The following is a 25,625-nucleotide window of genomic DNA, read 5'->3' on the forward strand; positions in this document are numbered from 1 at the left end:
TAAGATTATACTGATAATACAACAGCAGTTTTTTTCTGCTGAGCTGATGTTGTTGATCAGTGGTATCTGACAGAAACACCAGAGCCTCCAATGCTTTCATAGTTTATTGAAACATCATCTTCATCTTTATCATAATGTACCTGTGAAAAACAAGCAAACAAGAACAAAACAAAATGTATCAGATTGTGAGTCAAGATAAATAAATTGGCATTGTATTTATTATTACCTGTGGTTTCAGTTATATTCTTTCTATTAGTTCTTAGTTTTCTCTTCTTTTGTGTTTTTGAGTGGTTGTTCCTTTTCTCTCTTTATTTTACTGAGAGGGGAAAACGCACCACAATGACGTCCAACAAAACAAACTATATAATCTGAGAGGTGTTTTTATGCAGTTATTTTTACTTTTATTTTGAAGGTTTGTCACATGGTTTTTTGTGTTATTGCTTCCTACTTTAACCAACTTCATCTGTGCTTTTCAACTTTCTCCCCATATTGTAAATATTCCAGAGTTTTCCTTGTCCCTTTCTCCTGCTGGATTTACTGGATTTTGCTGATCTGTGTTTTTTACTTTTCTCTGTGTTTGTATGTGACATAAATATAACTTCAATGTTAATTTATAAGCAGTGTTAATTTAATTTCCCAAAACTCTCACGTGTGGTTTTTAATATCCTCCCAGTTGTAGACATCTGACTCTCGTCTATCTGCTGAACCACTTAAGCTCAGGAAATCCAAAATAATCTCATGAACATCATCTGCAGTTATTAGAAAATAACAAGTATGAGAAAAACAACCGAAAGATTTTTAACTTGCTGAGTTACTTACTGTGGTTTGATCCATCTGTGTTTTCTGACCTAAAATGAGAGAAGTCATTTTTTCTGTTTCAAATCAAAATTAAAAATCATTCAAATTCCTCAATATTAAATTTACCTTTAGTTCTGCTCCATATGTTGACTGTCACAGCAGTGATTAAAAGTGTTGCTAAACCCGCTGAGACAATAATGAACCTCGAAGATACAGAAAAATCTGAAAAAAAGAAAACATCCAAACTTGGCATTACATAATAAAAAACAATAACTTTATATCAAACAAACATTTTAAAACAAATATTAGATCCCATGAAACATTTTAATTTTTTTCTTTTTATGTAGTGCTTATTTAGGTTCTTCATATATTTAATCTGGCACATTTAAATCTAAATTATTATGTTCCACTAAATATTATGATTAAAAAGGATTACAACAGTATACATGACATAAGGATGCGTTTTGAGTGACTACCATGTGAATCATCCTTCATTGGTGTTGTGGTTGTTTCTGTTTCTTTTCTGTATCTTTCGGTTTTTCTTGTTGGTTTCTGTGTTGTTTTTTTGTCATCTGAATAAATGAAAAAAGAACATTCAAAATTTTTTCACATTGTTCGTGTGTTATAAATACAACAAAAACTATTTTGCCCAAACACCTGAAATACATCTAATTAATATTTTAGCTATTTTTACTTGTTTTAAACAGCTGATCATGAGCTCACCTGTTTCCTCATCTGAGGACTGATAGCTGAAGGTAAACAGCTGCACACTTCCTGTCTTAGCATCAGTCACTTCACACTTCATGTTCTCATATCTTGATGGATAAATATAGTGAGACTTCCAAAAGGTCACAGTAGTGGAGCAGTCAGTCTGTGAGGTCAGTATTTCTTTGTTATCTTTGTTCACATCTTGACCTTTAAGTAGCCAATTAACGGTGTGATGACACTGTCCATATGTCACCACAGAGCAGTTTAAAATGACCTCATCAGTGCCCATGTGTTCAGTTACTGGTAAACATAATGAAATAATGTGAGAACAAGGACAGAGCATTAATTTTTCTGCAATGAGTTGTGCTGAAAATTGAGATTGAGATGTAAATACTCACAACTAATAATAAAAAGATTAACCTGAGACTGATGAACCAGAGTGTTTAGAGTTTGTATTTCTCCTAATTTGTACTGTAGGCATGAATAAAGACCAACTTCCTCAAATGTGAGATTCTTAATAACCAGAGAACAGTTCGCTGTAACACTCAGTCTGTCTGATTTGATTTTGGCTTCTTCACCAATCTGTCCAAGTGTGATCAGCTCTACTGTTGTTTTGTGCCTTGAAGTAAAGGTCCACTCAATACCGTCACAGTTATTCTGCTCATCTATCACATTTAGACAAAGCAGAGTGACGTCATCTCCAACTTTCATAAAAATGGAGGTTTCAGTTTCAGATACTGTTGAGAAGATTGAAGAGAAATATGAAATATAAATCAGAATGCAGCACTTATTACAATCAGAGCAAAGATTTTAGACTCGGGTTTGTAAACATGTCCCATGCTTCCCTAAAACAACAGAGCATGCTCAGCTGTCTTATTTACTGTAAAGGTTATTGACTATAGTAATACTGATAAAATTTAGTTTTCTTGCTATTAAAATGTTTCCTGTATTCTTACCTGCAATCTGAATCATCAGCATCAGACATAAAAACATTTGAATCCCTCTGAATTCATCCATCGTGCTTCTCTGTCTCACTTCTTTCTTGTTGTCGGTCTCAACTGTCACAGTCTCTGAGCTGATGACTCTTTAAAACTATTTTTACTTCCTGTCATTAGTCAGATCCCACTTCCTCACCACAACTTTAGTAATTTTTAGTTCTTTCTTTCTTCTTGTTGATATTGAGTATGTGAGCTTTCCGCATCTCTGAAATTGATGAATACAGAGGACAGAGGCTGGAAGATCAAGGTGCGCCCGCTGGAAGTGGGGTGCAGGGGCTTTGTTGCCAGTACAACAGCAAAACTGCTTAGAGAGATTGGGCTCAGAGGACAGGCACAACGGCAGGCTATAAGAGAATTAGCTGACACTGCTGAGAGGACCAGTCACTGGACAGTCAGCTCAGTCAGCTGCGATACACATGCCAAGGATTGATCGAGTCGTGGTGGGCCTGCCTCAACAGGGGGCGTCGAAAGGGTGAAACATAACATTAGAAGTTTTGCTGGTTGACTGCTACAGCTGTCTCAGGGCCTCCTGGGAACTGAGCAGTTAACCTCATGGTAGTGAAACCAAAAGGAGGAATGAAAGAAAGGAAAAGAAAAATATTCCCCTCTTCTCCCCTTTTCTGGGAGGCAGTGGGGAAGTAGAGCATACAGCCCGATCTGGCTTCCCACACCTCCCCGCCAGATCGGGCGCCCCCCTTCCGGCTCTCCTCTCTGCTCTCTCCTATCTTATTTTACTTACTTGTCTTACTCCTCTCTGTCACCTTTTCTGTCCCTTTGAAGAAATGAGGCTCCAGAAATGCTACAGAGGTAAGTATTTCTCAGTTGCAGTGAATAGATAGAATAAACTGTAGAAAATTAAACAGGAGAAAGAAGAAGAGAAAAACAATTTTAACATAAACCAGTGACACACCTAATCCAGAGGTACTGTACAAGGCTGTAGTAGTGAATTGGCTGAATTATTTAAGCCTGTAGTGTTTAGTGACTAGTTTCCTGTTTTTTTTTTTTGTACAGTCTACTCTATATATGCCGTATTTCTGAGGTATTGAGTTAAGCCTTATGCTGGGTACAAAGTATGAAAGGAAAAAGCTTTTCACTTCAGCTGGACTACAGATACGTGTGATGATATCCAGGGTGTGATGATGCAAAAAAATGAAATAAAAATCTGAACATGTATAGATAAAATAATATATAGTTCACTTAGGCCAGACAATAGGAATTTACTGTTACATCAGGGATAAAATTATGTATAACCTATAAGAAAAGGTCTTAAATAAATCAGAATAACTTATAAAAATAAAATTAAAAAAGCGAAATAAACAATAGAGCACCACACAAAGCTATTAGAAAAAAGTCTTTTACTGAGTTATTTTCATTCAGTAGTGATCATTTTCATTCAGATGGAGGCTGTTGATCATGTTGTGGAGATCTTTAAAGGGAGCAGCTGAAAGAAAAAGAAGACGTAGGAGACAGCAACAAGCCTGTGACGTTTTTCTCTCTCCTTTTTCTCTTTAGGGAGAAGAGACTTGAGCTGAGGGTTTACCCTGAGAAAGCGGTAGGAGTATAACATTAAAAAGACCTGGCTAGCAAAACATTTAAACATCAAAAACATAATGTTTGTGTCAGGTCTGGATTTGTTGTTGTTGTGGAGTCTTGGAGAAATTTCTTAAAAATAAAGTGCCACCAAATCTTATATATGTTGTCTTTTTTTGATGATTGTCTTCTGGACAATCGGTTCCAGCCTGACCGGATTCAGGAGCTATAGGGTCTGTGAATGGTCACTATAAGAGCCTGAGCCAGGATATTCTTCACAAGCTAGGAAACGATCTAGAGGCCAAAGGTAAGCACCTAAATTCCAGTCTTGAAAATGGTAAACCCACTGAGATTGCAGATGAGAGAGGCCCCCCAGGAAAGTCCCAGGTGACTGTGCCTTCGAATGGGATGAAATTACCAGTGTCCCCTCACTGGCCTGTTGTAGTGAGGACTACCACAGAGACTTCTCAAACATCCTAGGAGAGGCGACCATCCCAAGGTAGCTCACTTTTGCTTCAGTTAAATAAATAAAATTAGCAGCCCTGCTTATACACTCACTCAAGTGTTGGTAACTCCGTTGTTCAGGGTTGCAGGTGTTGCTCCTCCTGTACCTCCTATTGTACCTCACAATTCCAAGACTTCATATGATAAAGATTATTAATACTATGCAACCAGGAATCCATTAGATCCTCATCTTCCTCACAATCCACGTATTGTAACTATCTGTATTCACAAACATTACTAAATGTTTATTTATGTTGTTGATTACTGCTAACAATTTTTAAAGCAAGCTATATGTTACGGTATTCAAACACAGGACTCTTTCACTCAAAGGAAGAACAGAGGGTTTATTCACAAACACCAAGTGAAATGTGCGACAGTGTCAAAGTGCTATAGACAAGGGCGCAGGGATCAGGTCTCCAGGGAATCTGCAGGGAAAAGCAGGGGGAACACGCTCACTCTTGGCGTCTCACCAGTCTCTCACTCCTCTCTCGTACCAGAATCTCTGTAAGGAACAAGGGCAGGTCCAGGCTGTCTGTACACAGGGAAACAATGTGTTAGCACAAGATTCAAAAACCAAGGGAACTAGATTACTAGTGTCCTAGCCAGGACTTCACTGACACGAGTCAAGCAAAGATCCAGCAAAGAGCAGTCTCACTTCTTCCCTTAAGTAGGGGCCAGTTAATGAGATGCAGGTGTTCACCCTCTCCCAGGTATGTAGGCCAAAGGCGGGAGCCCACAATGGCCTCCGCCCAGGCGATAGAGGGAGAGAAAAGAAGAGAGAAAAACAATACCAAAGCCCACTTGTAGCAGAATATTTCTCAGGCAGACCGTGACACTATAGTTTTTAAACATAACAAAAATCCGACAGCAACTGGTTTGATTTAACTGTGGTGATGTTTAGATTGCTGGAGTTGAAAAACGTGTTGCCGTCCAGTTTGTGTGAAATCAGCATTACAAAGAAAATGCAACAACCTACTAACAAAATAAAAAATAAGTCCTTATATTTACTGTGATAGATTACCTGCTGCACTCTTGGTCTTAAAGCAAATTAATGTTGTTTTAGAAAATGAGAAACGGTAATGTTAAATATATATGTATCACAATGGAGTGGACTTTGAGAGAGAGTCATCGTAGTCACAATGAGCCAGGGTTTCGGGTGAGCTCACAATGAGCTCACCCGAAACCCTGGCTGATTAGGTCCCACACCCGCTTTCACACCTTGGCTCATGTGATTAGAGGATCACCAGGGGGTCCTTTGTCCCTCTTTGGGGGGATACTCCCACTGGGTTTAAATCTGGGACTCTCGGCCATTTGACCTTAGAACTGAAGAAGCTTCTCGGATGAGAGGTGAAACGTCTTCAAGCAACTTAAAGAAGTCCAGACGCTTTTCTTTGCAAATTCCTTTGACTAACTGTAACTGTGCATTTCAAACAGGAAAATAAGTGAAAACAGCAAGAGGAAAGAGAACAAATTAGGATTGAGGAGGAGAAAGAAGAGAAGAGGCTGGCCATGCAGAGGGCACACTTACTGGAGGAATATGAAGATGAGCAAAGGAAAGAGAAAAGGACTGAGGTGACGAGCTCGCCTGTGACCGTCGTGTCCTTGTCGTCACGAGACATGGCTATGAGAGGAAATTCCCGACGCCTCGATGCAGCTAGCAGGCCGCACAATGCACCGCAGCGACAGAATGGCTACAGCGGGGAAAAGCAGAGGTTTATGCGTTACACACATAACAACTGGTGCACAAACACTAAGTGTCCTTCATCATTTCTCCTTCTTTGTAGTTAAGAGTGGGTTCTGTCACAATGGAGTGGGTTTTGAGAGATAGTTTTATCTACTCTCTGCAGTATAAGCTGAAAAACCAAGGCAGGATCCATGAAGCTGAAACACATAAGCAGAAGGAGGAAAAGGTGGTGAGGCAGGAAAAGGAGACTAAAAAGGACCACCAGGGTGGAGAAAGACTTGAATTATGAGGTACAGTAAGCCTGAAAAGACAGGAGTGCTTCAGCTCGCTGTGTCTTTGTCAAAGAATGACAAAGAAAGAATCTAGTTGTCGTCCTGCAGAGGCAGCCCTCTCCGCCCATCCCAACCTTGCAGAAAAAGCTGGCAAATCTTGCACCATCTAGGCCCTTCTCTGTTTTTAGCCAGCACTCGTTTAGAACTGTAACTCATTGCAAAGACTGCAAATATTTTCACATTTTGCCCTGTATGATAACTCTATACATAAAAAAAAATGCATTCACAGAATTGCTCAGTGTCAGCACCAAACCACCCACCACCCGATGAAATTCCCAGCCAACAGGGTAAGATTTGTGCAAATTATAAACCTTTATTTTCCTGATCCCTGCCCTGCCTTCAGTCCCCTGTCGTGCTTCAGATGATCAACAGGAAGTGTTCAGAGTGCTGTCAGCCCTATGTAGGTATCTGAGGAAAGAGCGGTGACAACTGGAGGTTCAGATGGGTTGCACAGATTCACACAAGACCCACTACAATCAGGTAAACAGGTATTGCAGTCAGGCACCACTGAACAGCAGGGTAATGTGTGCAGGCATAAGTGCCAGGCTTAGAATCAGTCATTTAGAGACGCTGCTATGTTGAATTTAACCCAGTTAACCCCAGATGTGGTGAGGCAAAGACACGATACTAACTCTGGGCTGTTAAAGTGATATCTTAATTTGATATTCGTAGTGAAGAATGTATTCAGTAGAATGTTTTAGAAGACATTTATTAATCTGTGCTTGTATTCAAGTTTACAGCAAATCATCTGAGAAATGCTTTGAACTGGTGCCAGTTTCTGGGCTTTTCTTTTGTCACAAACTGCTCACAAAGAAGGACGAATGCTTTAGGGAACAAAAGCTTTGGAATGTATTCTGCAAGTGCAGGTCAAACGTAATAGCCTCATTGTTTTATAGCAATGCTGATTAACTTATGTCACAGCAGGACAGTGCAGCCAGTGGGGCTAATTGTTATAGTCACTGTGCACGACGAGAAAGCATTTGACATGGTGAACTGCTGCCACGTTTTTAGAGAGATGTCTGTTTGTTATTAGAGGTAGTTGTTCTGTTTAACTTGGGATTTTTCTCCTTTGCTCCTGCGTAGAAGACGACCAACCTGCACATCGAGAAGCTGTCCTGTCTCTGGCTGGGAGGCCTTCTCCAGCTGCTGCACATGCTAACAGGCAAAACATCAGGGAGTAATACAAGCTTTTAATGCTTATGTGAACCACAGGCGTTCTTACAATGTATCAACCCGCAGTGAGACTGTAAAAGCAAAATCTTGCTTTTAATCTTGCACAAATAATAACAGATTCAGGAATGTATTCAAGGAAGAGACTGGCAAAGAAAGAGTGGGATAGTCAGGGAGCTGAAGGAAGGAGTACTAAAAGGCTAGGTGCACAGCAAAGAGAGAGGTGTCACTGGCACAGCAAAAGGCTTGTAGTGAGTTGTATGTGAGGCTGGACACTAAGGAGAAAATGACTTGTAATGAATAGGAAGGCACATAAATTGTGCTGGAAGAGAGTAACCAAGTATAGAGACGGAAATGTGCTAATGAGAAGACAGTGTGTTGAGAAGAGAGGAGGAGTACTTTGGATGAAAATGGAATTAGAGAAGGAAGTGAGGCAACTCTGAAGAGGATGGAGACGGGAGGCATAGAGAGGGTAGGAGTGAAGGCTAACTGTGGCGCTGCATAAGGAAGTCCTGAGGGGCAGAGAAGTATGTGATGGGTTGAGATTACATCAGAGAGAGGCTCTGAGCCCCTTCTTGTTTGCACTGGTGATGGAGAGGCTGACGGATGAGATCAGGCAATAGTCTCTGTGGATGATGTTTTCAGACAACCACAGAAAGGATTCGTGGATGTAGTGAAGGAGGACATGCAGGGGGTTGGTGTGACTGAGGAGAATGCTAGAAATAGAGTGATGGAGGCAGATGATCCACTGTAGCGACCTCTAAAGGGAGCAGCCGAAAGAAGAAGAAGCACAAATAATTCTAATTATGCTTTTCTTTTATTCTCAGTACTATGTAAAGGAAGTCAAGGTCGTTTCCTCTTACAATCACTTTGGTCATGCTGTTCTTACAAGTGTGGAGGTGCCAGATGGTTTACACTGGTTTAGATTGGTGCTCTGTCTCCCTTTATCCAAACTAAAACTTTGATGGGGTTTTTTATCTTCACTAAACACTTTTTTGCTTTGTGTTTATTATTGTGCTACTGCAAGTATTTCATATATTAGTCAGTTGATTGTTACCGTAGGGCAGCTCTAGGACAATCCCTGCTGTGATGTAGCTTGCTTTTATCCAGCAGATACGACATCTCGTGAGGAGGTTCGAACCCTGTACCCTGACCCTCCTGCTGACGCTGGAGTCTGGACATCCAGCAGCAGGCCCTTCTACGTGAACAAAAGCACAACAGTTTCAATTTCTTTTAATATTAGCAGTCAGACAGTTATTCATTAATGAATACAAATGGTGATTGAAGTTATTTAGACAGGACATTAAACAATAAACTTCCAATAAATTATGAACAATGTGTGACTGAATGTGTTCAGTGAAAGACTTTGAGAATATGGCAGCATAAAACCAGTGTAAAAGTACTCAGACTACTTTTGGGGGTATTTATTTGATGATGCAACCAGAAAATGTGCAGGTTGTGAGTTTAACATTTTCAACACTGGAGAAGAAGTACATGTACACAGACTAGCTAATGACATAAACATTTTTTTTATTGTGAAATGAGACTGGACATCAAATTAATTCAGACATAAAACTCACAGGATTAGTTAAACATAATACAACAAAAGCTGAGTATCAGTGTTAGGAGAAACTCTAGAGCGCTTTTGTTTTTTTCATTGTGCCTTTTTGTGAAGGCACAATGATTTAAAACAACACTAGAAACCCTCATGCTTCTGTCAGACTCCACTGATCAACAATTTCAGCGTCAACTCACAACAGAAACAAATCCCCTGCTGTTAAGTTCATTTCACAGAGTCAAACATTAAGTGTTTGAGATGTGCCGTGAGTCCTAAAATATTTCCTTCAAATAAAGTGTAGATTAATTTAATTCCCATCCCTCTACCTTCATTAATCCTATTTTCTGTGTAGCCCCAGGCAATAACAGTTACTCGGGTTACATACATAAAAATGTGGCAACCTGATCTAGCCATCTCAGTCTCTTTTGTCTGTTTATTTCTCTGTTTATGTTTCGTATGTGGAAAGAGTTTCAGGTCTGTTTGACCCAGGGTTGTGCTAAGCTACACACATTGCATATTACTAGACAGTTGTGTTCATTGCACACAACATAGAAATAATGATATGATAATGCTATCCATCTATCTATCCATTCATTTTTCTGAGCTTATCTGGTGTCCAGTTTCTGTGGCAGTAGCATAAGCAGAGAAGACTCAGACCTTACTCTCCTGAGCCAGCTCCTCCATTATTTGGGGGACACTGAGGCACTCTCTGCTGAGTGCTGTGATCTCCCCAACATGTCCTGGGTCTGTCCTGTCTGTCCTGGTGGGACATGCCTGGAACATCTCACCCAGGAGGCGCTCAAGAGGCACCCTTGTCAGATGCCTGAACCTCCTCAACTGGCTCGTTTAGATGTAGAGGAGTAGCAGTTAGCTTGGAATGAGACAGATAGCACCTACTGCTGGTGGTGGGCCTACAGGAGGGGCAGCTGATGTCGTCGCTTCAGGACACATCACTGGACCACCAGAAGCTCCCTTTGGCTGCTGGGGTCGGCATACACTCAGTGCTGGACTGGGACAAAAAAAATCGGCCCGGGCATTTTGGCCCAAGAGGTATTATAGGAAAAGCCATAAAGTTTTTACAGCTGTGGCTCCAGAAAACATCAGCTGATACTAGAAATTAATATTAAATAAATTCTAACAACAGCCGATCACACTTAAACGTGCTGCTGTTGTTTAGCACAACATCTGCTGGTTTCGTCTTTCTGGCGCAAAGTGGGTGAAAACAACCAGGAGAAATGAGACCACCTAAGTGAATGGACCACCAGAAGCTCTCCCCCGAGCTCCCTTTGGCTGCTGGGGTCGGCATACACTCAACTTTAAAATCACTCTGGGTTTTACAGTACTGAGTTTGTGTGTTGCATGCTAACATCATTATCATATGTGTAATAATACTAAAGCTTCATCTTGTGCACCCACAAAAAACAAATATGGCTTCTTCGTGCAGGTTTTTGTGGTATGTTCATTTATGCTTCACAATGAAAAAAAAAAAAAAAAAGGAAGCAAATTTCTTGCTTCTCAGCCACTGCGGCCACATCCTCACCGTTTATTTGGGCAGTTCTATAAACATACTGTGAGTGAGTCATAAGTTTAAATACAATAGTTGAAGGAACAAAAAAAAAATTAATGTTTAAAAATACCAGTCAAATCTGATTAAAGTAAATAAATAATAAGTATACAATGTAGTTTTAAGACTTATCTCAAAGTTCCATAACATTAATTTTCTATGAACTCATGAGTCCAGAAATCTGAACGTCATGAAAAGTATTCATTATTAGTGTATTATTATTTTTGTTAAAAAAAAGTATGAGCTGTACAAGGTTGTTTTTTTCCCTCTGATACTTCATGCAAACCACATTTCCCCAGGCCTGTCCTAATCCGCTTACTCAGTATCACTAGATCCATTGCTGCTCCTCCAGCAGAGCACACAAAAGTAGGAGAGACCGGAGATGTCATGGCTTAGTTGGGAGACTGTTTGCTTCAAGGCCACTAGAGGGTGCTGCCATAAAACTATAATAAATGAATTGACCTTTTGACCTGCTCACACTCTTTTATGCAAAACCCTTCAAAAAGTGCTGATGTTACACACACACACACACACACACACAAAGAGATTCTAGGTCTGACCAACCGTCTCCGCCGTGGGCAAAAAGATGACAGTCAATAAAATTCTGAGAGGTAATTTATAAACACAATGAATAAAAGTTAAAACAGTCCAGTGTCCTGTTTAGGTACAAAGCAAAAACACACAGTCCAAGGCCAGAGCCAGCTATGCCACAAAGCCAGTTGCACTCCACACGTTGTTCACTTCAACAGGGATAGCAGTTGTCCTCTGAGACTCACCACCCTGTAAGTAGATAGCCAGTGATCACTCCGTCCTCTGCAACTCAGCTGCCTTTAGGCTGCGGCATATAATAGGCCCTAACCTGCACAGAGAGACAAAAATAACACAGTTCACTATATAATTCACAGCCCATCCATCCCAAACATATCAAGTCATTAGAGGTTTCGTCACATTACATACCTATAAAATTGGTTATTTTTTATCGACTTGTCTTGTTTTTACAATGACTTGTTTGACTGCAGCCTTAAAAAAAAAGACTGCATCTCTATATAACTTACATACAGTCAATGGCGGAGACTCCAGCAGCAATATTCAGTAACTATCCATCAGACTGGGTCCATGTTACCAGTCAAAGTTACATACAAGCTATTTCTTACCGTGTCACTCACAGTTAAATATTGGGAAATTAATATCAATATCACATTTCACAAAACAGCTGAACCCACTCAATTCGATTTAATTGTATTTATACAGAGCCGAATCACAACAACATTCTCCTCGAGGCACTTTAGATTGTAAGGTAGAAAGTCTACATTTAAAAAGAAAAAACCTCAATACAGTGGGACAGAACAACTCACTTTTAACAGGAAGCACCCTTTGGCAGAACCAGGGTCAGGGAGGGGCGGCCCGCTGCAGCCGCTAATTATTGAATGCAGAGAGGTGTATAAACACATGGTGGGAATCCCCCAGCAGGGTAGTCCCAGGGTAACTAAGGGGGGATTCATGGTCACCTGATTCAGCCCTAGCTATATGCATTAGCAAAAAGGAAACTTAATCTTAAAAGTAGAGATAGTGTCTGTCTCCTGCATTCAAACTGGGAGCTGGTTCCACAGAAGGATGATCCCGTTCTACTTCTAACTATCCTAGAAACCACAAGTAAGCCCACAGTCTGAGAGCAAACTATCAAACTACGAGGTCTTTAAAATAAGATGATTATTCAAGACCTCATATGTGATGGGAAGGATTCTGAATTTGATGCTGGACCCACAAATCATAAAAGAGCCACACTAACTCACACACACCAGAAAGTGCCAAGAATTATAATTATATGTAATTTAGTTTTGCGTTCCTTTATAATGCTTTCAACAATACAAATAAGACACTTCATGAGGGCACCTGAGCCTTGTAGACACAACAAATATTGAACAAACCTCATGTGCCCTGTTGTTGACAAAACGTTAAAAACAATGAATGTGTACTTCTGTCTTATTTAGGTCATTTTTGTAATCACAAAAAATCATTTTTCCTTAAATTATTTTAACCCTCTATTGATGCTATTGAAATTGGTTTGTTGCCTCAGGGTGCCACAGTGTCACTGTTTTCTGCATATAGTCGATTAATAAATGTATGAGAAAACAACTAATTGATTCACATTTTTTAATTTTAACAAGTATCAAATTGATTTTCTCAAAAGCGTTTAATGGAACAAATACATAAATGGTAAACTTTCTTCTTTAATATAGGGCTTTTGTATTCTCCTCGAGCCAGTGGCGGTCCTAGCCTGTTTGGCGCCCCGGGCGAACACTCCCTCTGGCGCCCCCCCCCCCCCCTACACACACACACACACACACACGCACACATATGAAGAGAGAGAGAGAGTATGCATTGTATGCAAACAGCTACCAAACAGCCATCATAATTCATCATACAATGAGAACAGGACAAATCAACAACTGACACTGACTAACTAATATTAAAATCTGTAACATAATGTATTGTTTGGAATTTAGTCTGTTACTGTTACTATTTTTACCATTTCTTATTGGAGCAACTGTAATCCACATTATTTCCTTAGGGATTAATAAAGTATGATTCTGATTCTGATTGTTTCAGGATGACCTGCCATTATCCAGTGACACATCTGCTTATCTGTATCTTTTGCTCATTTCTCCTCTTCTTCTTTTCTCTTTTTTTCTAAACTAAGCACCTGATGGCTTTGAACTTTTCTTGTCCATCTTCCATTAGTTTTAATTTTGCACTCCAGTATGAACACAAATCCCCCAACCCGAGGATCACCACAACATAACCTAACAGACCTACACCTTAGTTCACGGATTCACTTTGTCTAAGGTGTATTTCTGGGATTTCACACAACCCAGGATTCAAATCATGAATACATAATGGGCTTGGATTTACATCATTATGAATGAAATGTGCTCTATTTGGAAGCAGCCGGACCTTTCGACACGTTGTGTGTGAGACTTTAAATCATCAAACTGTATATTATAAATTTTAAATTGTCATTGATCCCTTTACCCCTAGTCCTAAAGTGTATATTATTTCTTACTCTTCTTATATTTATTGTTTGTTTACTTGCACTGCTGTAACTGGAGCTCCGTCGTCTCGTCTCTCTATATACTGTACTGTATGTAGCGGAGATGACAATAAAGTTTACTTTGACTTCAGCAGCGGGCAGGCGCACCGGGCTCTCGCGCTCACTTTTCGCGTATTGAATTTGGAAAAAACACCGGTGCAAATTATAAGTCTGTATCATAATGTCTGGTGTTTTCGTGTTTGCTGGTTTGTTTTTATTTTGTTTTATTTTGCGAGTTGATTATTAGATGCTGCTCCAGCCAGCCAGAGAATCTCCCGCCGCCTCGCCCTCTCCTCCCTGTGCCGCAAGCAGCAGGTGCACCTCGCAAACGGAGGGCGCCCTTACTCCCAGCAAATGGGCGATAGAAACCCGATCGGTGCCTATGCCATTCCCAATATGCGCTGGCTGATGTCGGGGCAGCATCTAATAATCAACTCGCAAAATAAAACAAAATAGGGCAACACCACCACGATGCCGCCCCGGGCAACCGCCCGTGTCGCCCGTATCAAAAACCGTTACTGCCTCGAGCACTAAAAGCGCCTTATAAACCATGCCTCATTCACTATTATTACAAGCACCTTTTCTACAATTAAGCTAAACGTGGATAAAATGTTAGCAGTGGAGATTTGGCACCTTAAAGGACCCCCTTTGTTCCACTCCTAGTTTGAGTCTATTTACATTTAAATACTGATACTCCGATTTTGCCTTGGTTTGAGCTCCATAAATCAGCCAAACCACAATTAATCACAGAAGACGAAAAAACACTGAAACTACGTTTTAAGCTGCGAGCCAAACAGACCGAAGGTTACCGTGTTTTGAAAAGAACTATGAAGAGAAACAGCCAGACCATAAAATATCGCTTATTATCGCTCACTTTCAAGAACAAAAACGTGAGTAATTTTGCAGTAGCTCACCACATTTGGGATCTTCATGTTTAAACGGTGGTGCGAAGGCGGTGTACCGTCGCAGGACGGATGTGGCATTCAGCGAGGCGTGCCTTTTTTCAAGTTGCTAAGCAACAGATGTGCCCCACCCCTTTCGTCATGATGGGCGGGGCAATCTTCAAAGAACTGGTGACGCCACATAGGATTAGGCTGATCCAGAAACCTTAAATAGACCTTATATAGAGCTCTTGGATAGGTTCAGTTGAAAGGCATTTATACAGCGGGACATTAGCAGCGCTTCTAAACGTTCAAACACGGAATTTAACACAAAACAACATTTAAGGAATTAATTTAATGTTAAAAAACAAAACAAATGGCAACCTCAAACGATAAGAGAATGACAGGTGATAAAACAGCTCTGAGCAAACAGGATAATTATACAATACGGGCTCTGATATCCCTCTTGAATAACTTGTTCTATAGTTTCTCATCTTGGCAGTGGCAAGAGCTTATCTTAGGGTATCCGGATCGCTTCACCGCTAAGCGGCTTGTAGATTTTGTAGAGAGCATAATGGACCTGTGTCAACAGTCAGTAACAGTACCACTGAGGTCTTCCCAGAACTCCCCTGTCCACACCATCACTGGCGAAACAGTGTTATTCTCACATGTGAAATATGTGGACGATTCTGCTGAGCAGGAGTTTGATACTGCACAGAATATAGATGCTAACACCCAAGAAACAGCTAACACAGAAGAAAGCTGCCACAATGCTGACCAACACAGTGCTGCAAAAGCAGAAAACAATCCAATTCCAGATCCCCAGCAGCAGAAATCTTGTGTTGAACATGAAGCCAGCAACCCACCGTTAACAAACATAAGTCAAACGGATTCATGTCAAAAGATACAGAATCACAGATCTTCTGTAGCCTGTGAGCCACCCGAAAACTTTGAAAGATGGTTAAGCACATTAATTCAGGATGTGTTTTCAAAGTTTGGTAAATTTTTAAATTGCCATCCTTCTCATTCTCACCAGAAACTTTTGTTGGATCTAATCTTGGACAAAATCCAGGGGATGGATTTGCATTTAGACCGAAAAGTGCAGAAATATTTTCACAGCATTGCTAATGCCATTTTTAAGGATCTTTGTGAAAAATTATGTGTCCATGGGGAGGAGGATTCAATGAATTTAAAAGAATTAATGGATTTAGAAAGACCAATATTTAATATGATAACTACTTCAGTATTCCAAGAACACCTGTTGGCATTAACAGATATCGATCGACTGGAATCATATGAAAAGAAAGAAAGATGCAGATTTTCAGTGGAAATCTTTGTGGAAGAACTGGTTTCCCAGGTTGCAAAAAATTCAGGCATAGTCTTCAGTATGGAAAGTGCTGAAGCTATCTCCAAACGGCTTAATGTGAAAATCTGGTCTGAAATCAGGGCCGAATACGACAAAATCCCCCCAGAGAAGTTCAAGAAACTCAGCAAGAGGGTTTTCAAATCACTCTGTAAAAGGTGGAAGCATGCAGCGGCTATCGTGACATTCTGGCAATTAAACTCCCAAGAACTTGATGAGGATATTGTTAACACTTTCAAAAGAAAGATATCCAAGGAACCAAGTTGCATATCTAAGTGTTTCTCATCGGTGCGTGCATTTTTTGGGAGGTTTAAGGGAAGAAACAAAGTTTCCCCTTTATAGTGACATCGTGATATCAATAGCAAAATATTTTAGAAAACTCACTGGACACTTTAAATTAGCTAGTTTTACATTTAGATCAGATCAAGTCATTTTTGAAATCCCCAGGAATGGTCGCGGCAGATGGCCACCCCGCCCTGAGCCTGGTTCTGTCGAAGGTGTCTTCCTCTTAAAAGGGAGTTTTTCCTTCCCACTGTCGCCTAGTGCTTGCTCAGAGGGGTTTATCTGTTGGGGTTTTCTTTTTAATACTGTAAGTTGTTACCTTACAGTGTGAAGCGCCTTAAAAACACCATTGTTTCCTTTGGTGCTATACAGGTTGAAGTGACTTGCACTGACAGCATAGCTAATCTGGAACTTTAATTTAACATCAATAAAATTCCATTCCATCAATGGAATGTTGCACATAAATATGAGTATGTGTTACTGACTTCTATATAACTATTTATATTACTATTATATTATTATTATTATAATATTATTTATATTATATTATTACATACATCGAATGACCATTATTTTATAAAAGAGTAATAAACTAACCTGTCTCTCTGACAAAAACACGGGAGTTTAGTTGACCCAGGAGGGGTCGATATTGCTCTTCTTATCATGAGTTACATCCAGGCTATTTCTTACAGTGTCAGTCACTTTTATTTCACAAAACAGCTGAACCCACTCAATTCGATTTAATTGTATTTATACAGAGCCGAATCACAACAACATTCTCCTCAAGGCACTTTAGATTGTAAGATAGAAAGTCTACAATTAAGAAAAAACTTCAACAATCAGACAACCCCCTTTGAGCAAGCACTTGGCAACAGTGGGAAGGGAACAACTCACTTTTAACAGGAAGCACCCTCTGGCAGAACCAGGGTCAGGGAGGGGCGGCCCGCTGCGACCCATTGGGGGTGAGGAGAGGAAGACGGGACAAAAGACACACTGTGGACAAGAGCCAGAGATTAACAAGAACTAATTATTGAATGCAGAGAGGTGTATAAACACATGGTGGGAATCCCCCAGCAGGGTAGTCCCAGGGTAACTAAGGGAGGATTCAGGGTCACCTGATTCAGCCCTAACTATATGCATTAGCAAAAAAGAAGCTTTGAAACTTAATCTTAAAAGTAGAGATATTTTCTGTCTCCTGCATTCAAACTGGGAGCTGGTTCCACAGAAGGATGATCCCATACTACTTCTAAATATCCTAGAAACCACAAGTAAGCCCACAGTCTGAGAGCAAACTACCAAATTATGAGGTCTTTAAAATAAGATGATTATTCAAAACCTCATATGTGATGGGAAGAATTCTAAATTTGATGCTGGACCCACAAATCATAAAAGAGCCACACTAACTCACACACACCAGAAAGTGCCAAGAATTATAACTATATGTAATTTTGTTTTGCGTTCCTTTATAATGCTTTCAACAATACAAATAAGACACTTCATGAGGGCACCTGAGCCTTGTAGACACAACAAATATTGAACAAATCTCATGCCTGTTGTTGACAAAACGCTAAAAACATTGAATGTGTACTTCTGTCTTATTTAGGTCATTTTTGTAGTTACAGAAAATCATTTGAATTTATTTTTCCTTAAATTATTTTAACCCTCTATTGATGCTATTGAAATTGGTTTGTTGCCTCAGGGCAACAATGGGCAATAAGAGTGCCACAGTGTCACTGTTTTCTGCATATAGTCGATTAAATGTATAACTGTATGAGAAAACAACTAATTATTATTATATTATTTCTAAGATATATATTATTATATATATTACAATTATTAATGCATCTCTGCTCTCTGGTCAGGTCCCTGTTTACTGTAAAAGTGCTTTCATTCACCCACTTTTAAAAAAAAAACCAAACTTGATGCTTTTGTGTTTTCCAGCTACAGACCCATCTCAAAATTGCCTTTTATTGCCAAGATTTTAGAAAAGGTTGTGGCCAAGCAACTCACGGTTGTTCTAGATGAACATAACATTCTTGATTAATTTCAATCTGGCTTTCGAAAGGCTCATTCTACCGAAACTGCACTTCTTAGAGTGTTTAATGATATTTTGATGAACTATGATGCTGGAGAGTGCACTGTTTTGATGTTGCTGGACCTGACCTCTGCTTTTGACACTTTTGATCATCGTATTTTGTTAGATAGATTAAACCACTGGGTGGGTATGTCGGGTACTGCATTGGAATGGTTTCAATCCTATTTGTCTGAACGATCTTTCTCTGTGGCTGCCTCTAAGTTCAGATCCTCTGTCAGCTCTCTCGCCTATGGGGTGCCACAGGGTTCTGTCTTGTTTCTGTTGTATTTACCCGCTCTTCTGCAACTTCTTAGTTCTTTTACGGATATTTCGTATCATTGTTACGCAGACGATATTTGAACAAATATCAGGTGATATTTACATGAGCATTTAATGGAACAAATAAATAAATGGTAAACTCACTTTTTATATAGGGCTTTTCTATTCTGCTCGAGCACTAAAAGCGCTTTATACAACATGCCTCATTCACCTATTCACCCAAACATTATTACAAGCACCTTTTCTACAATTAAGCTAAACATGCATTAAATGTTAGCAGTGGAGATTTGGCACCTGAAAGGACCCCCATCCTCTGCTGCTCATCATTTTACTCAACACTGAGGTGTTTTGTGTCACAAAATAAGTAAACAAATGAAAAATACATTTAAGGGACAGTGTAATCACCCAATCACATTAGGGTTAATTAATTTGACTTTTGTTCCACTCTTAGTTTGAGTCTATTTACATTTAAATACTGATACTTCAATTTTGCCTTGGTTTGAGCTCCATAAAGCAGGCAAACCAGAATTAATCACAGAAGGCGAAAAAAAGAGCCAAACAAACCAAAGGTAACCGTGTTTTGAACAGAACTATGAAGAGAAACAGCCAGACTACTGTCATTTCTCAATAAAATATCGCTTATTATCGCTCACTTTCAAGAACAAAAACGTGAGTTGATTCAGTAAAACTGTAATTTTCCAGTAGCTCACCACATTTGGGATCTTCTAACATCCACACTTCATGTTTAAACGGTGGTGCGGAGGCGGTGTACCGTCGCAGGACCAGTGTTGCCAACTCCTCAGTAAGGAAAATCGCTGTCCTAAAAGTCGCTAGAAGTTGCTAAATGACTTCATCGCCTAATTTGCATAATTGGTCATGCTAATGTAATTGTAACCTATGTTGTAAGCGAGAAAAATAACACCGTGGAAGAGACATAAAGTGAGTAAAAAAACGTCCTAAATGCATTTAGAATTTATTTAGAGCTACAAATTAAATTTCTTTTAGCAATTGTGGCGAGCTCAGGGAACGGAGGAGACGGAGGTTTCTTCGGGAGCACCCGTTTATTTAGCTCTTGGGGAGCAACACTGGCGCGAGCCCTCTGCTCAGCGCGGCAAAAAAAACAGCAACAACACCACACAGGGCGCCCTCTGACCCCGGAAGGCCACCTCGTCGCAGCGAGAGGGCGTCACCTGTCACCATGGCAACATGACAACAAAACATAACTGTAAAACAGAACATAAATGTCCATAACAAATCCCCGAACAGCCCTGGGCCGCTACATAGCCCCCACCTAAGGGGTCAGTCGTCCCCGACAACCCCGTTACCCCACACAAAGTCCTGCAACTGTCCATGTGTCTTCCTTCGGCGCGCAGGCTGATCTCGACCAGCAGGGGAAGAGTCACTTGGATGAGAACCTGGGGTGCCACCAGCATCCCCTGACCCGGCGGCTGCTGGAGTGGGCGGGCGGTACGGCGAGAGCCTGTCCTGGTGCCACACCGCCACACGCCCTGGGCCCGGCATGTGGATCTGGTACACCGCTTCTGTTAGCCGCCCCACGACTTTCGCCGGCCCTTGCCAGTGACCGCACAGCCTGGGGAATACCCCTCTCTTGCAAGCCGGGCAGTACATCCAAACCTTGTCGCCAGGCACGAAAGCTCCCCCTCCGCACCTGGTGTCGCAGGCTCTTTTCTGTCGTACTCCGGCACTGACCTGGGCCAGGCGCTGCTCCCTCAGCCTCCTGTAGCAGTCTCTGGCCACCAACACGCGCCGGTTCTCTGCCTCGGGGACGGGGAAAGGGCCTAGGACGTCTCCTCCCGCTCTCTCCATCGGGGCCCCCACCCGATGCTGCTGTCGGGGGGCAGTGAAGCATTGAGTGGAGCCCTTCCGTGCCGTACAGGTGTCACAGCAGTGCACATGACGTTCCACATCCCGTCGACAGCCAGGCCAGTAGAACCGTCCCCTGAGACGGCGGAGAGTTTTAGCATTTCCATAGTGGCCGGCCCCCACCGAGCCATGGACGAGCTCGAGCACCTGCGACCGCAGCGACCGAGGCACCAACAACTGCAGGAGATCTCTGCCCTGCCCGGGGGCCCGCCATCTCCGGTACAGGAGGCTGTCGTGGGTCTCCAGGTTGTTGTACTGGGAGTAGTAGGCCTTCACTTCGGGCCCCCGTCCTGACACCCCTGTCCAGCCTGGGCGTCGTGCTGCCTCCAGCCAGGCCCCCACCTGAACCAACGTCGCATCAGCCTCCTGCTCCTGCTTCAGCTGCTGCATGGTCAACGAGAGCCATCCACCTCCGCCGGCTGCGGCCTGAGCAGTAGCCACGCCCCATGCCTCCTGGGCCCGCTCTCCCTGCCGTTTCGAGAGGGGCAGCTGGCATGGGCGCAGACAGATGGGTTGAGCAGAGCCGGTGTCGACGGTGTGCTGAACCAGCCGAGTCTGCCTGCAGTCTCCGGTTCCCTGCTTCTGACCGCACTGGAGGGCCAGAGTCTCTGTACCAAGAGTGATAACCAGCTTCGCGGTGTCAACGCAGGCCCCCCAGCGGGTCAGCAGATCAAGGCCGATGATGCACTGTTCTTGGATGTCAGCAAGCCAGAAGTCATGCACCAGCTCCAGATCCTTCACTCGGATCCGCAATGGTTTCTTCCCCAGCATGTCAGTTCTCTCCCCCGTCACTGTCATCAGCTGGGTGTCGGTGGGTGGCCAACCCATCACAAGCGACCCGGATGCTCCAGGAAACACACCAGGTCGTATTAGGGAAATGGTGGACCCCGTGTCCACCAGGGCCTGGCAGGGCTGGTCCTCAACACGGCAGCTCAGGTAAAGTCCCTTGAGGTGCCCGACTAGGCCCGCCACCGTGCATCATTCTTGGAGGGGGGCAGGACGCTGGAGCGGTGGTCCCCTCGCTGTGACGCTCCCCCTCTCATCCCCCTGAGGCCACATAGTTCTGGCCTTCGGGGCGGGCGCCAGGCAGTCGCGTGCCACGTGGCCAGGCTCATCACACCGGTAACAGCGGTCGGTCGGTCGACGGGGACGCCTCCAGGGCGCCGAGGGCTGCAGCTGGCATACCTCCGGGACCTCCCCCTCCCCGTCATAGTCTGCGGCTCTGATCTGAGGGTAGTTTGGGGGGCGCACCTGCTGGTTAGGTGGTGAGGTGAGCACCAGCTCGGCCCTTTCAGCCTCAAAGAGCGCCTCACGGAGAGTTTGAGGCATGGCCAGGCGGATGTGTTGGCGTAGTCGCTCTGGGAAAAGTCCTCGCAGGAAAGCATGCAGGCTAAGCTCCTCACGGGCTGCTGCTGGGAACTCTGGGTAGCCACGACGAGCATACAGCAACACATCCGCTGCAAAAGTGCCCAGGCTCTCCCCCCCGGCCTACGGCTCCGGTTGGTCAGCTGCTCCCTGCTCTGATCAGTGGAGTGCCGCTGCCCGAATCGCCTCTCGAGTGCTATGGTGAGGGCCTGGAGCTCACGCTGCTCTGACGCGGCTAGGTCAAGGAGTACCTGTAGTGCGTCTCCTTCCAATGCTAGCGCTAGGTGTGTAGCAGCCTCGCCGTCACTCCAACCATTATGTCTCGCGGCTAGCCGTACTTGTGAGAGGTAGGGCTCTAGCGGGGTTAGCCCGTTATATTTCGGTACCTTAGCTGGCGTTGCAGGCGTCACTGCTCGCTGTCGGGGGCCCGGTGTGTCGGCCGACGGAGGCAGCCCATGAAGCATTGCCCTAGCGTCGGTCTCGGCGGGCAGCCGCCGCGGTGCGCTCGCGCCATCGGGACCCGTCGGGGCACTTACATGGCCGCTAGCTTCCTCTCTCTTTAATCGCCGGCTTCCCAAGCAGCGAATACTCTCCTCGACGGCTTGCTCCAGCCTCTGAGTGTCTCTCTCCATTCCGGCGAGGGTGAGCTATCCCACTTCTGACACCAATGTGGCGAGCTCAGGGAACGGAGGAGACGGAGGTTTCTTCGGGAGCACCCGTTTATTTAGCTCTTGGGGAGCAACACTGGCGCGAGCCCTCTGCTCAGCGCGGCAAAAAAAACAGCAACAACAACACACAGGGCGCCCTCTGACCCCGGAAGGCCACCTCGTCGCAGCGAGAGGGCGTCACCTGTCACCATGGCAACATGACAACAAAACATAACTGTAAAACAGAACATAAATGTCCATAACAAATCCCCGAACAGCCCTGGGCCGCTACACAATTATTGGGTTTTTTTCATGTCACAAATCCAACCCTGCTCCTCTATCCGAGCTTGGACCGGCAAAAGTGATCCGAAAAAGGCACTCTGGTGGAGTTCCTTTGTGTGTGTGTGTGTGTGTGTGTTGATAAGTAGTTTTAAACCTTGTGATCCACAAAACAACATAACAGTAAAAGAAGAATTGACTGCGTTACAGTCAGTGCGGGAGCAGCGGCTTCGCGGTGTGAACATCTCCAGCCCTGATAGCAGCTGGGGGAGGACTATCCTCTGCCCGTGAGCGCTTTGACACGGGCGAGGTGCCCACGGTGCTTGTTGAGAAGAGCGATAGGCGCTTTCAGGGAGACGTGCGTTTTTTCCAGTTGCTAGGCAACAGATTTGCGCCCCCCCCCCTTTCGTCATGATGGGCGGGGCAATCTTTAAAGTACTGGTGACGTCACATAGGCTTAGGCTGATACAGAAACCTTAAATAGACCTTACATAGCTCTCCTGGCTATGTTCAGTTGAAACGCATTTATACAGCAGGACAATAGGAGCGCGTCTAAACGTTCAAACACGGACTTTATCACAAAACAACATTTTAGACATACATTTAACATTGAAAAACAAAAAAGTGAAATGGCAAGCTCAAACTGTAACACAATGACAAATGATAAAACAGCTCAGAGCAATCGGGATAATTCTGCAGTACACGCTATGAAATCCCTCTTGAATAACTTGTTTAATAATATTACATATGAGCAGTGGGAACAGCTTACCTCAGGCCATCCGGATTGCTTCACCACTGAGCGGCTTGTAGGTTTTGTAGAGGACATATTGGACCTGTGTAAACAGTCAGCAGCAATATCACCACTGAGGTCTTCCCAAAACTCCCCTGTACATGAAAACTGGTCTGTCCATACCACCACTGGCAAAACCTTATTGTCACGTGTGAAAGTTTTCACTGAAGATTCTGCTGAGCAGGAGTTTGATACTGCACAGAATATAGATGCTAACACCCAAGAAACAGCTAACACAGAAGAAAGCTGTCAAAATGCTGACCAACACAGTGCTGCAAAAGCAGAAAACAATCCAATTCCAGATCCCCAGCAGCAGAAATCCTGTGTTGAACATGAGGCCAGCATCCCACCGTTAACAAACATAAGTCAAACGGAGTCATGTCAAAAGATACAGAATCACAGATCTTCTGTAGCCTGTGAGCCACCCGAAAACTTTGAAAGATGGTTAAGCACATTAATTCAGGATGTGCTTTCAAAGTTTGGTAAATTTTTAAATTGCCATCCTTCTCATTCTCACCAGAAACTTTTGTTGGATCTAATCTTGGACAAAATCCAGGGGATGGATTTGCATTTAGACCGAAAAGTGCAGAAATATTTTCACAGCATTGCTAATGCCATTTTCAAGGATCTTTGTGAAAAAATATGTGTCCATGGGGAGGAGGATTCAATGAATTTAAAGGAATTAATGGATTTAGAAAGACCAATATTTAATATGATAACTACTTCAGTATTCCAAGAACACCTGTTGGCATTAACAGATATCGATCGACTGGAATCATATGAAAAGAAAGAAAGATGCAGATTTTCAGTGGAAATCTTTGTGGAAGAACTGGTTTCCCAGGTTGCAAAAAATTCAGGCATAGTCTTCAGTATGGAAAGTGCTGAAGCTATCTCCAAACGGCTTAATGTGAAAATCTGGTCTGAAATCAGGGCCGAATACGACAAAATCCCCCCAGAGAAGTTCAAGAAACTCAGCAAGAGGGTTTTCAAATCACTCTGTAAAAGGTGGAAGCATGCAGCGGCTATCGTGACATTCTGGCAATTAAACTCCCAAGAACTTGATGAGGATATTGTTAACACTTTCAAAAGAAAGATATCCAAGGAACCAAGTTGCATATCTAAGTGTTTCTCATCGGTGCGTGCATTTTTTGGGAGGTTTAAGGGAAGAAACAAAGTTTCCCCTTTATAGTGACATCGTGATATCAATAGCAAAATATTTTAGAAAACTCACTGGACACTTTAAATTAGCTAGTTTTACATTTAGATCAGATCAAGTCATTTTTGAAATCCCCAGGAATGGTCGCGGCAGATGGCCACCCCGCCCTGAGCCTGGTTCTGTCGAAGGTGTCTTCCTCTTAAAAGGGAGTTTTTCCTTCCCACTGTCGCCTAGTGCTTGCTCAGAGGGGTTTATCTGTTGGGGTTTTCTTTTTAATACTGTAAATTGTTACCTTACAGTGTGAAGCGCCTTAAAAACACCATTGTTTCCTTTGGTGCTATACAGGTTGAAGTGACTTGCACTGACAGCATAGCTAATCTGGAACTTTAATTTAACATCAATAAAATTATAAAAATATTAGGCTCAGGCTCAGGTGCCCTCATGAAGTGTCTTATTTGTATTGTTGAAAGCATTATAAAGGAACGCAAAACAAAATTACATATAGTTATAATTCTTGGCACTTTCTGGTGTGTGTGAGTTAGTGTGGCTCTTTTATGATTTGTGGGTCCAGCATCAAATTTAGAATTCTTCCCATCACATATGAGGTTTTGAATGATCATCTTATTTTAAAGACCTCGTAGTTTGGTAGTTTGCTCTCAGACTGTGGGCTTACTTGTGGTTTCTAGGA

The 25,625-nt window shown here is 42.7% G+C and overlaps 1 protein-coding gene across 15 annotated transcripts; it reads right to left on the bottom strand.

The window, feature by feature from the left end:
• Positions 1–1,334: 1,334 nt before the first annotated feature.
• Positions 1,335–21,564, bottom strand: LOC112842363 (uncharacterized). Of its 15 annotated transcripts, none has more exons than XM_025898673.1 (10): positions 19,527–21,564; positions 14,852–17,456; positions 11,623–11,705; positions 8,782–8,922; positions 6,866–6,962; positions 6,067–6,229; positions 2,463–5,070; positions 1,927–2,243; positions 1,522–1,806; positions 1,335–1,370 (listed from the first exon to the last, which is right to left on the bottom strand). In XM_025898673.1, the coding sequence occupies exon 1, from the start codon at positions 21,526–21,528 to the stop codon at positions 20,116–20,118; it is 1,413 nt and encodes a 470-aa protein (XP_025754458.1). In that variant the 5' UTR covers positions 21,529–21,564; the 3' UTR covers positions 1,335–1,370; positions 1,522–1,806; positions 1,927–2,243; positions 2,463–5,070; positions 6,067–6,229; positions 6,866–6,962; positions 8,782–8,922; positions 11,623–11,705; positions 14,852–17,456; positions 19,527–20,115. The 15 variants fall into 15 exon arrangements, with proteins under 15 accessions (XP_025754458.1, XP_025754454.1, XP_025754456.1 ...); XM_025898669.1 differs by adding an exon at positions 7,650–7,709 and having other exon boundaries at positions 6,067–6,962; XM_025898671.1 differs by having other exon boundaries at positions 7,650–8,922.
• Positions 21,565–25,625: the final 4,061 nt, after the last annotated feature.

This window comes from Oreochromis niloticus, linkage group LG15 (genome assembly GCF_001858045.2).
Source record: "Oreochromis niloticus isolate F11D_XX linkage group LG15, O_niloticus_UMD_NMBU, whole genome shotgun sequence".
Lineage (NCBI taxonomy): Eukaryota > Metazoa > Chordata > Actinopteri > Cichliformes > Cichlidae > Oreochromis > Oreochromis niloticus.

Bases quoted from the DNA above. Each gene is read 5' to 3' on its own strand.
- LOC112842363 (XM_025898676.1), bottom strand. From the start codon at position 21,528: ATGGGTTGGCCACCCACCGACACCCAGCTGATGACAGTGACGGGGGAG.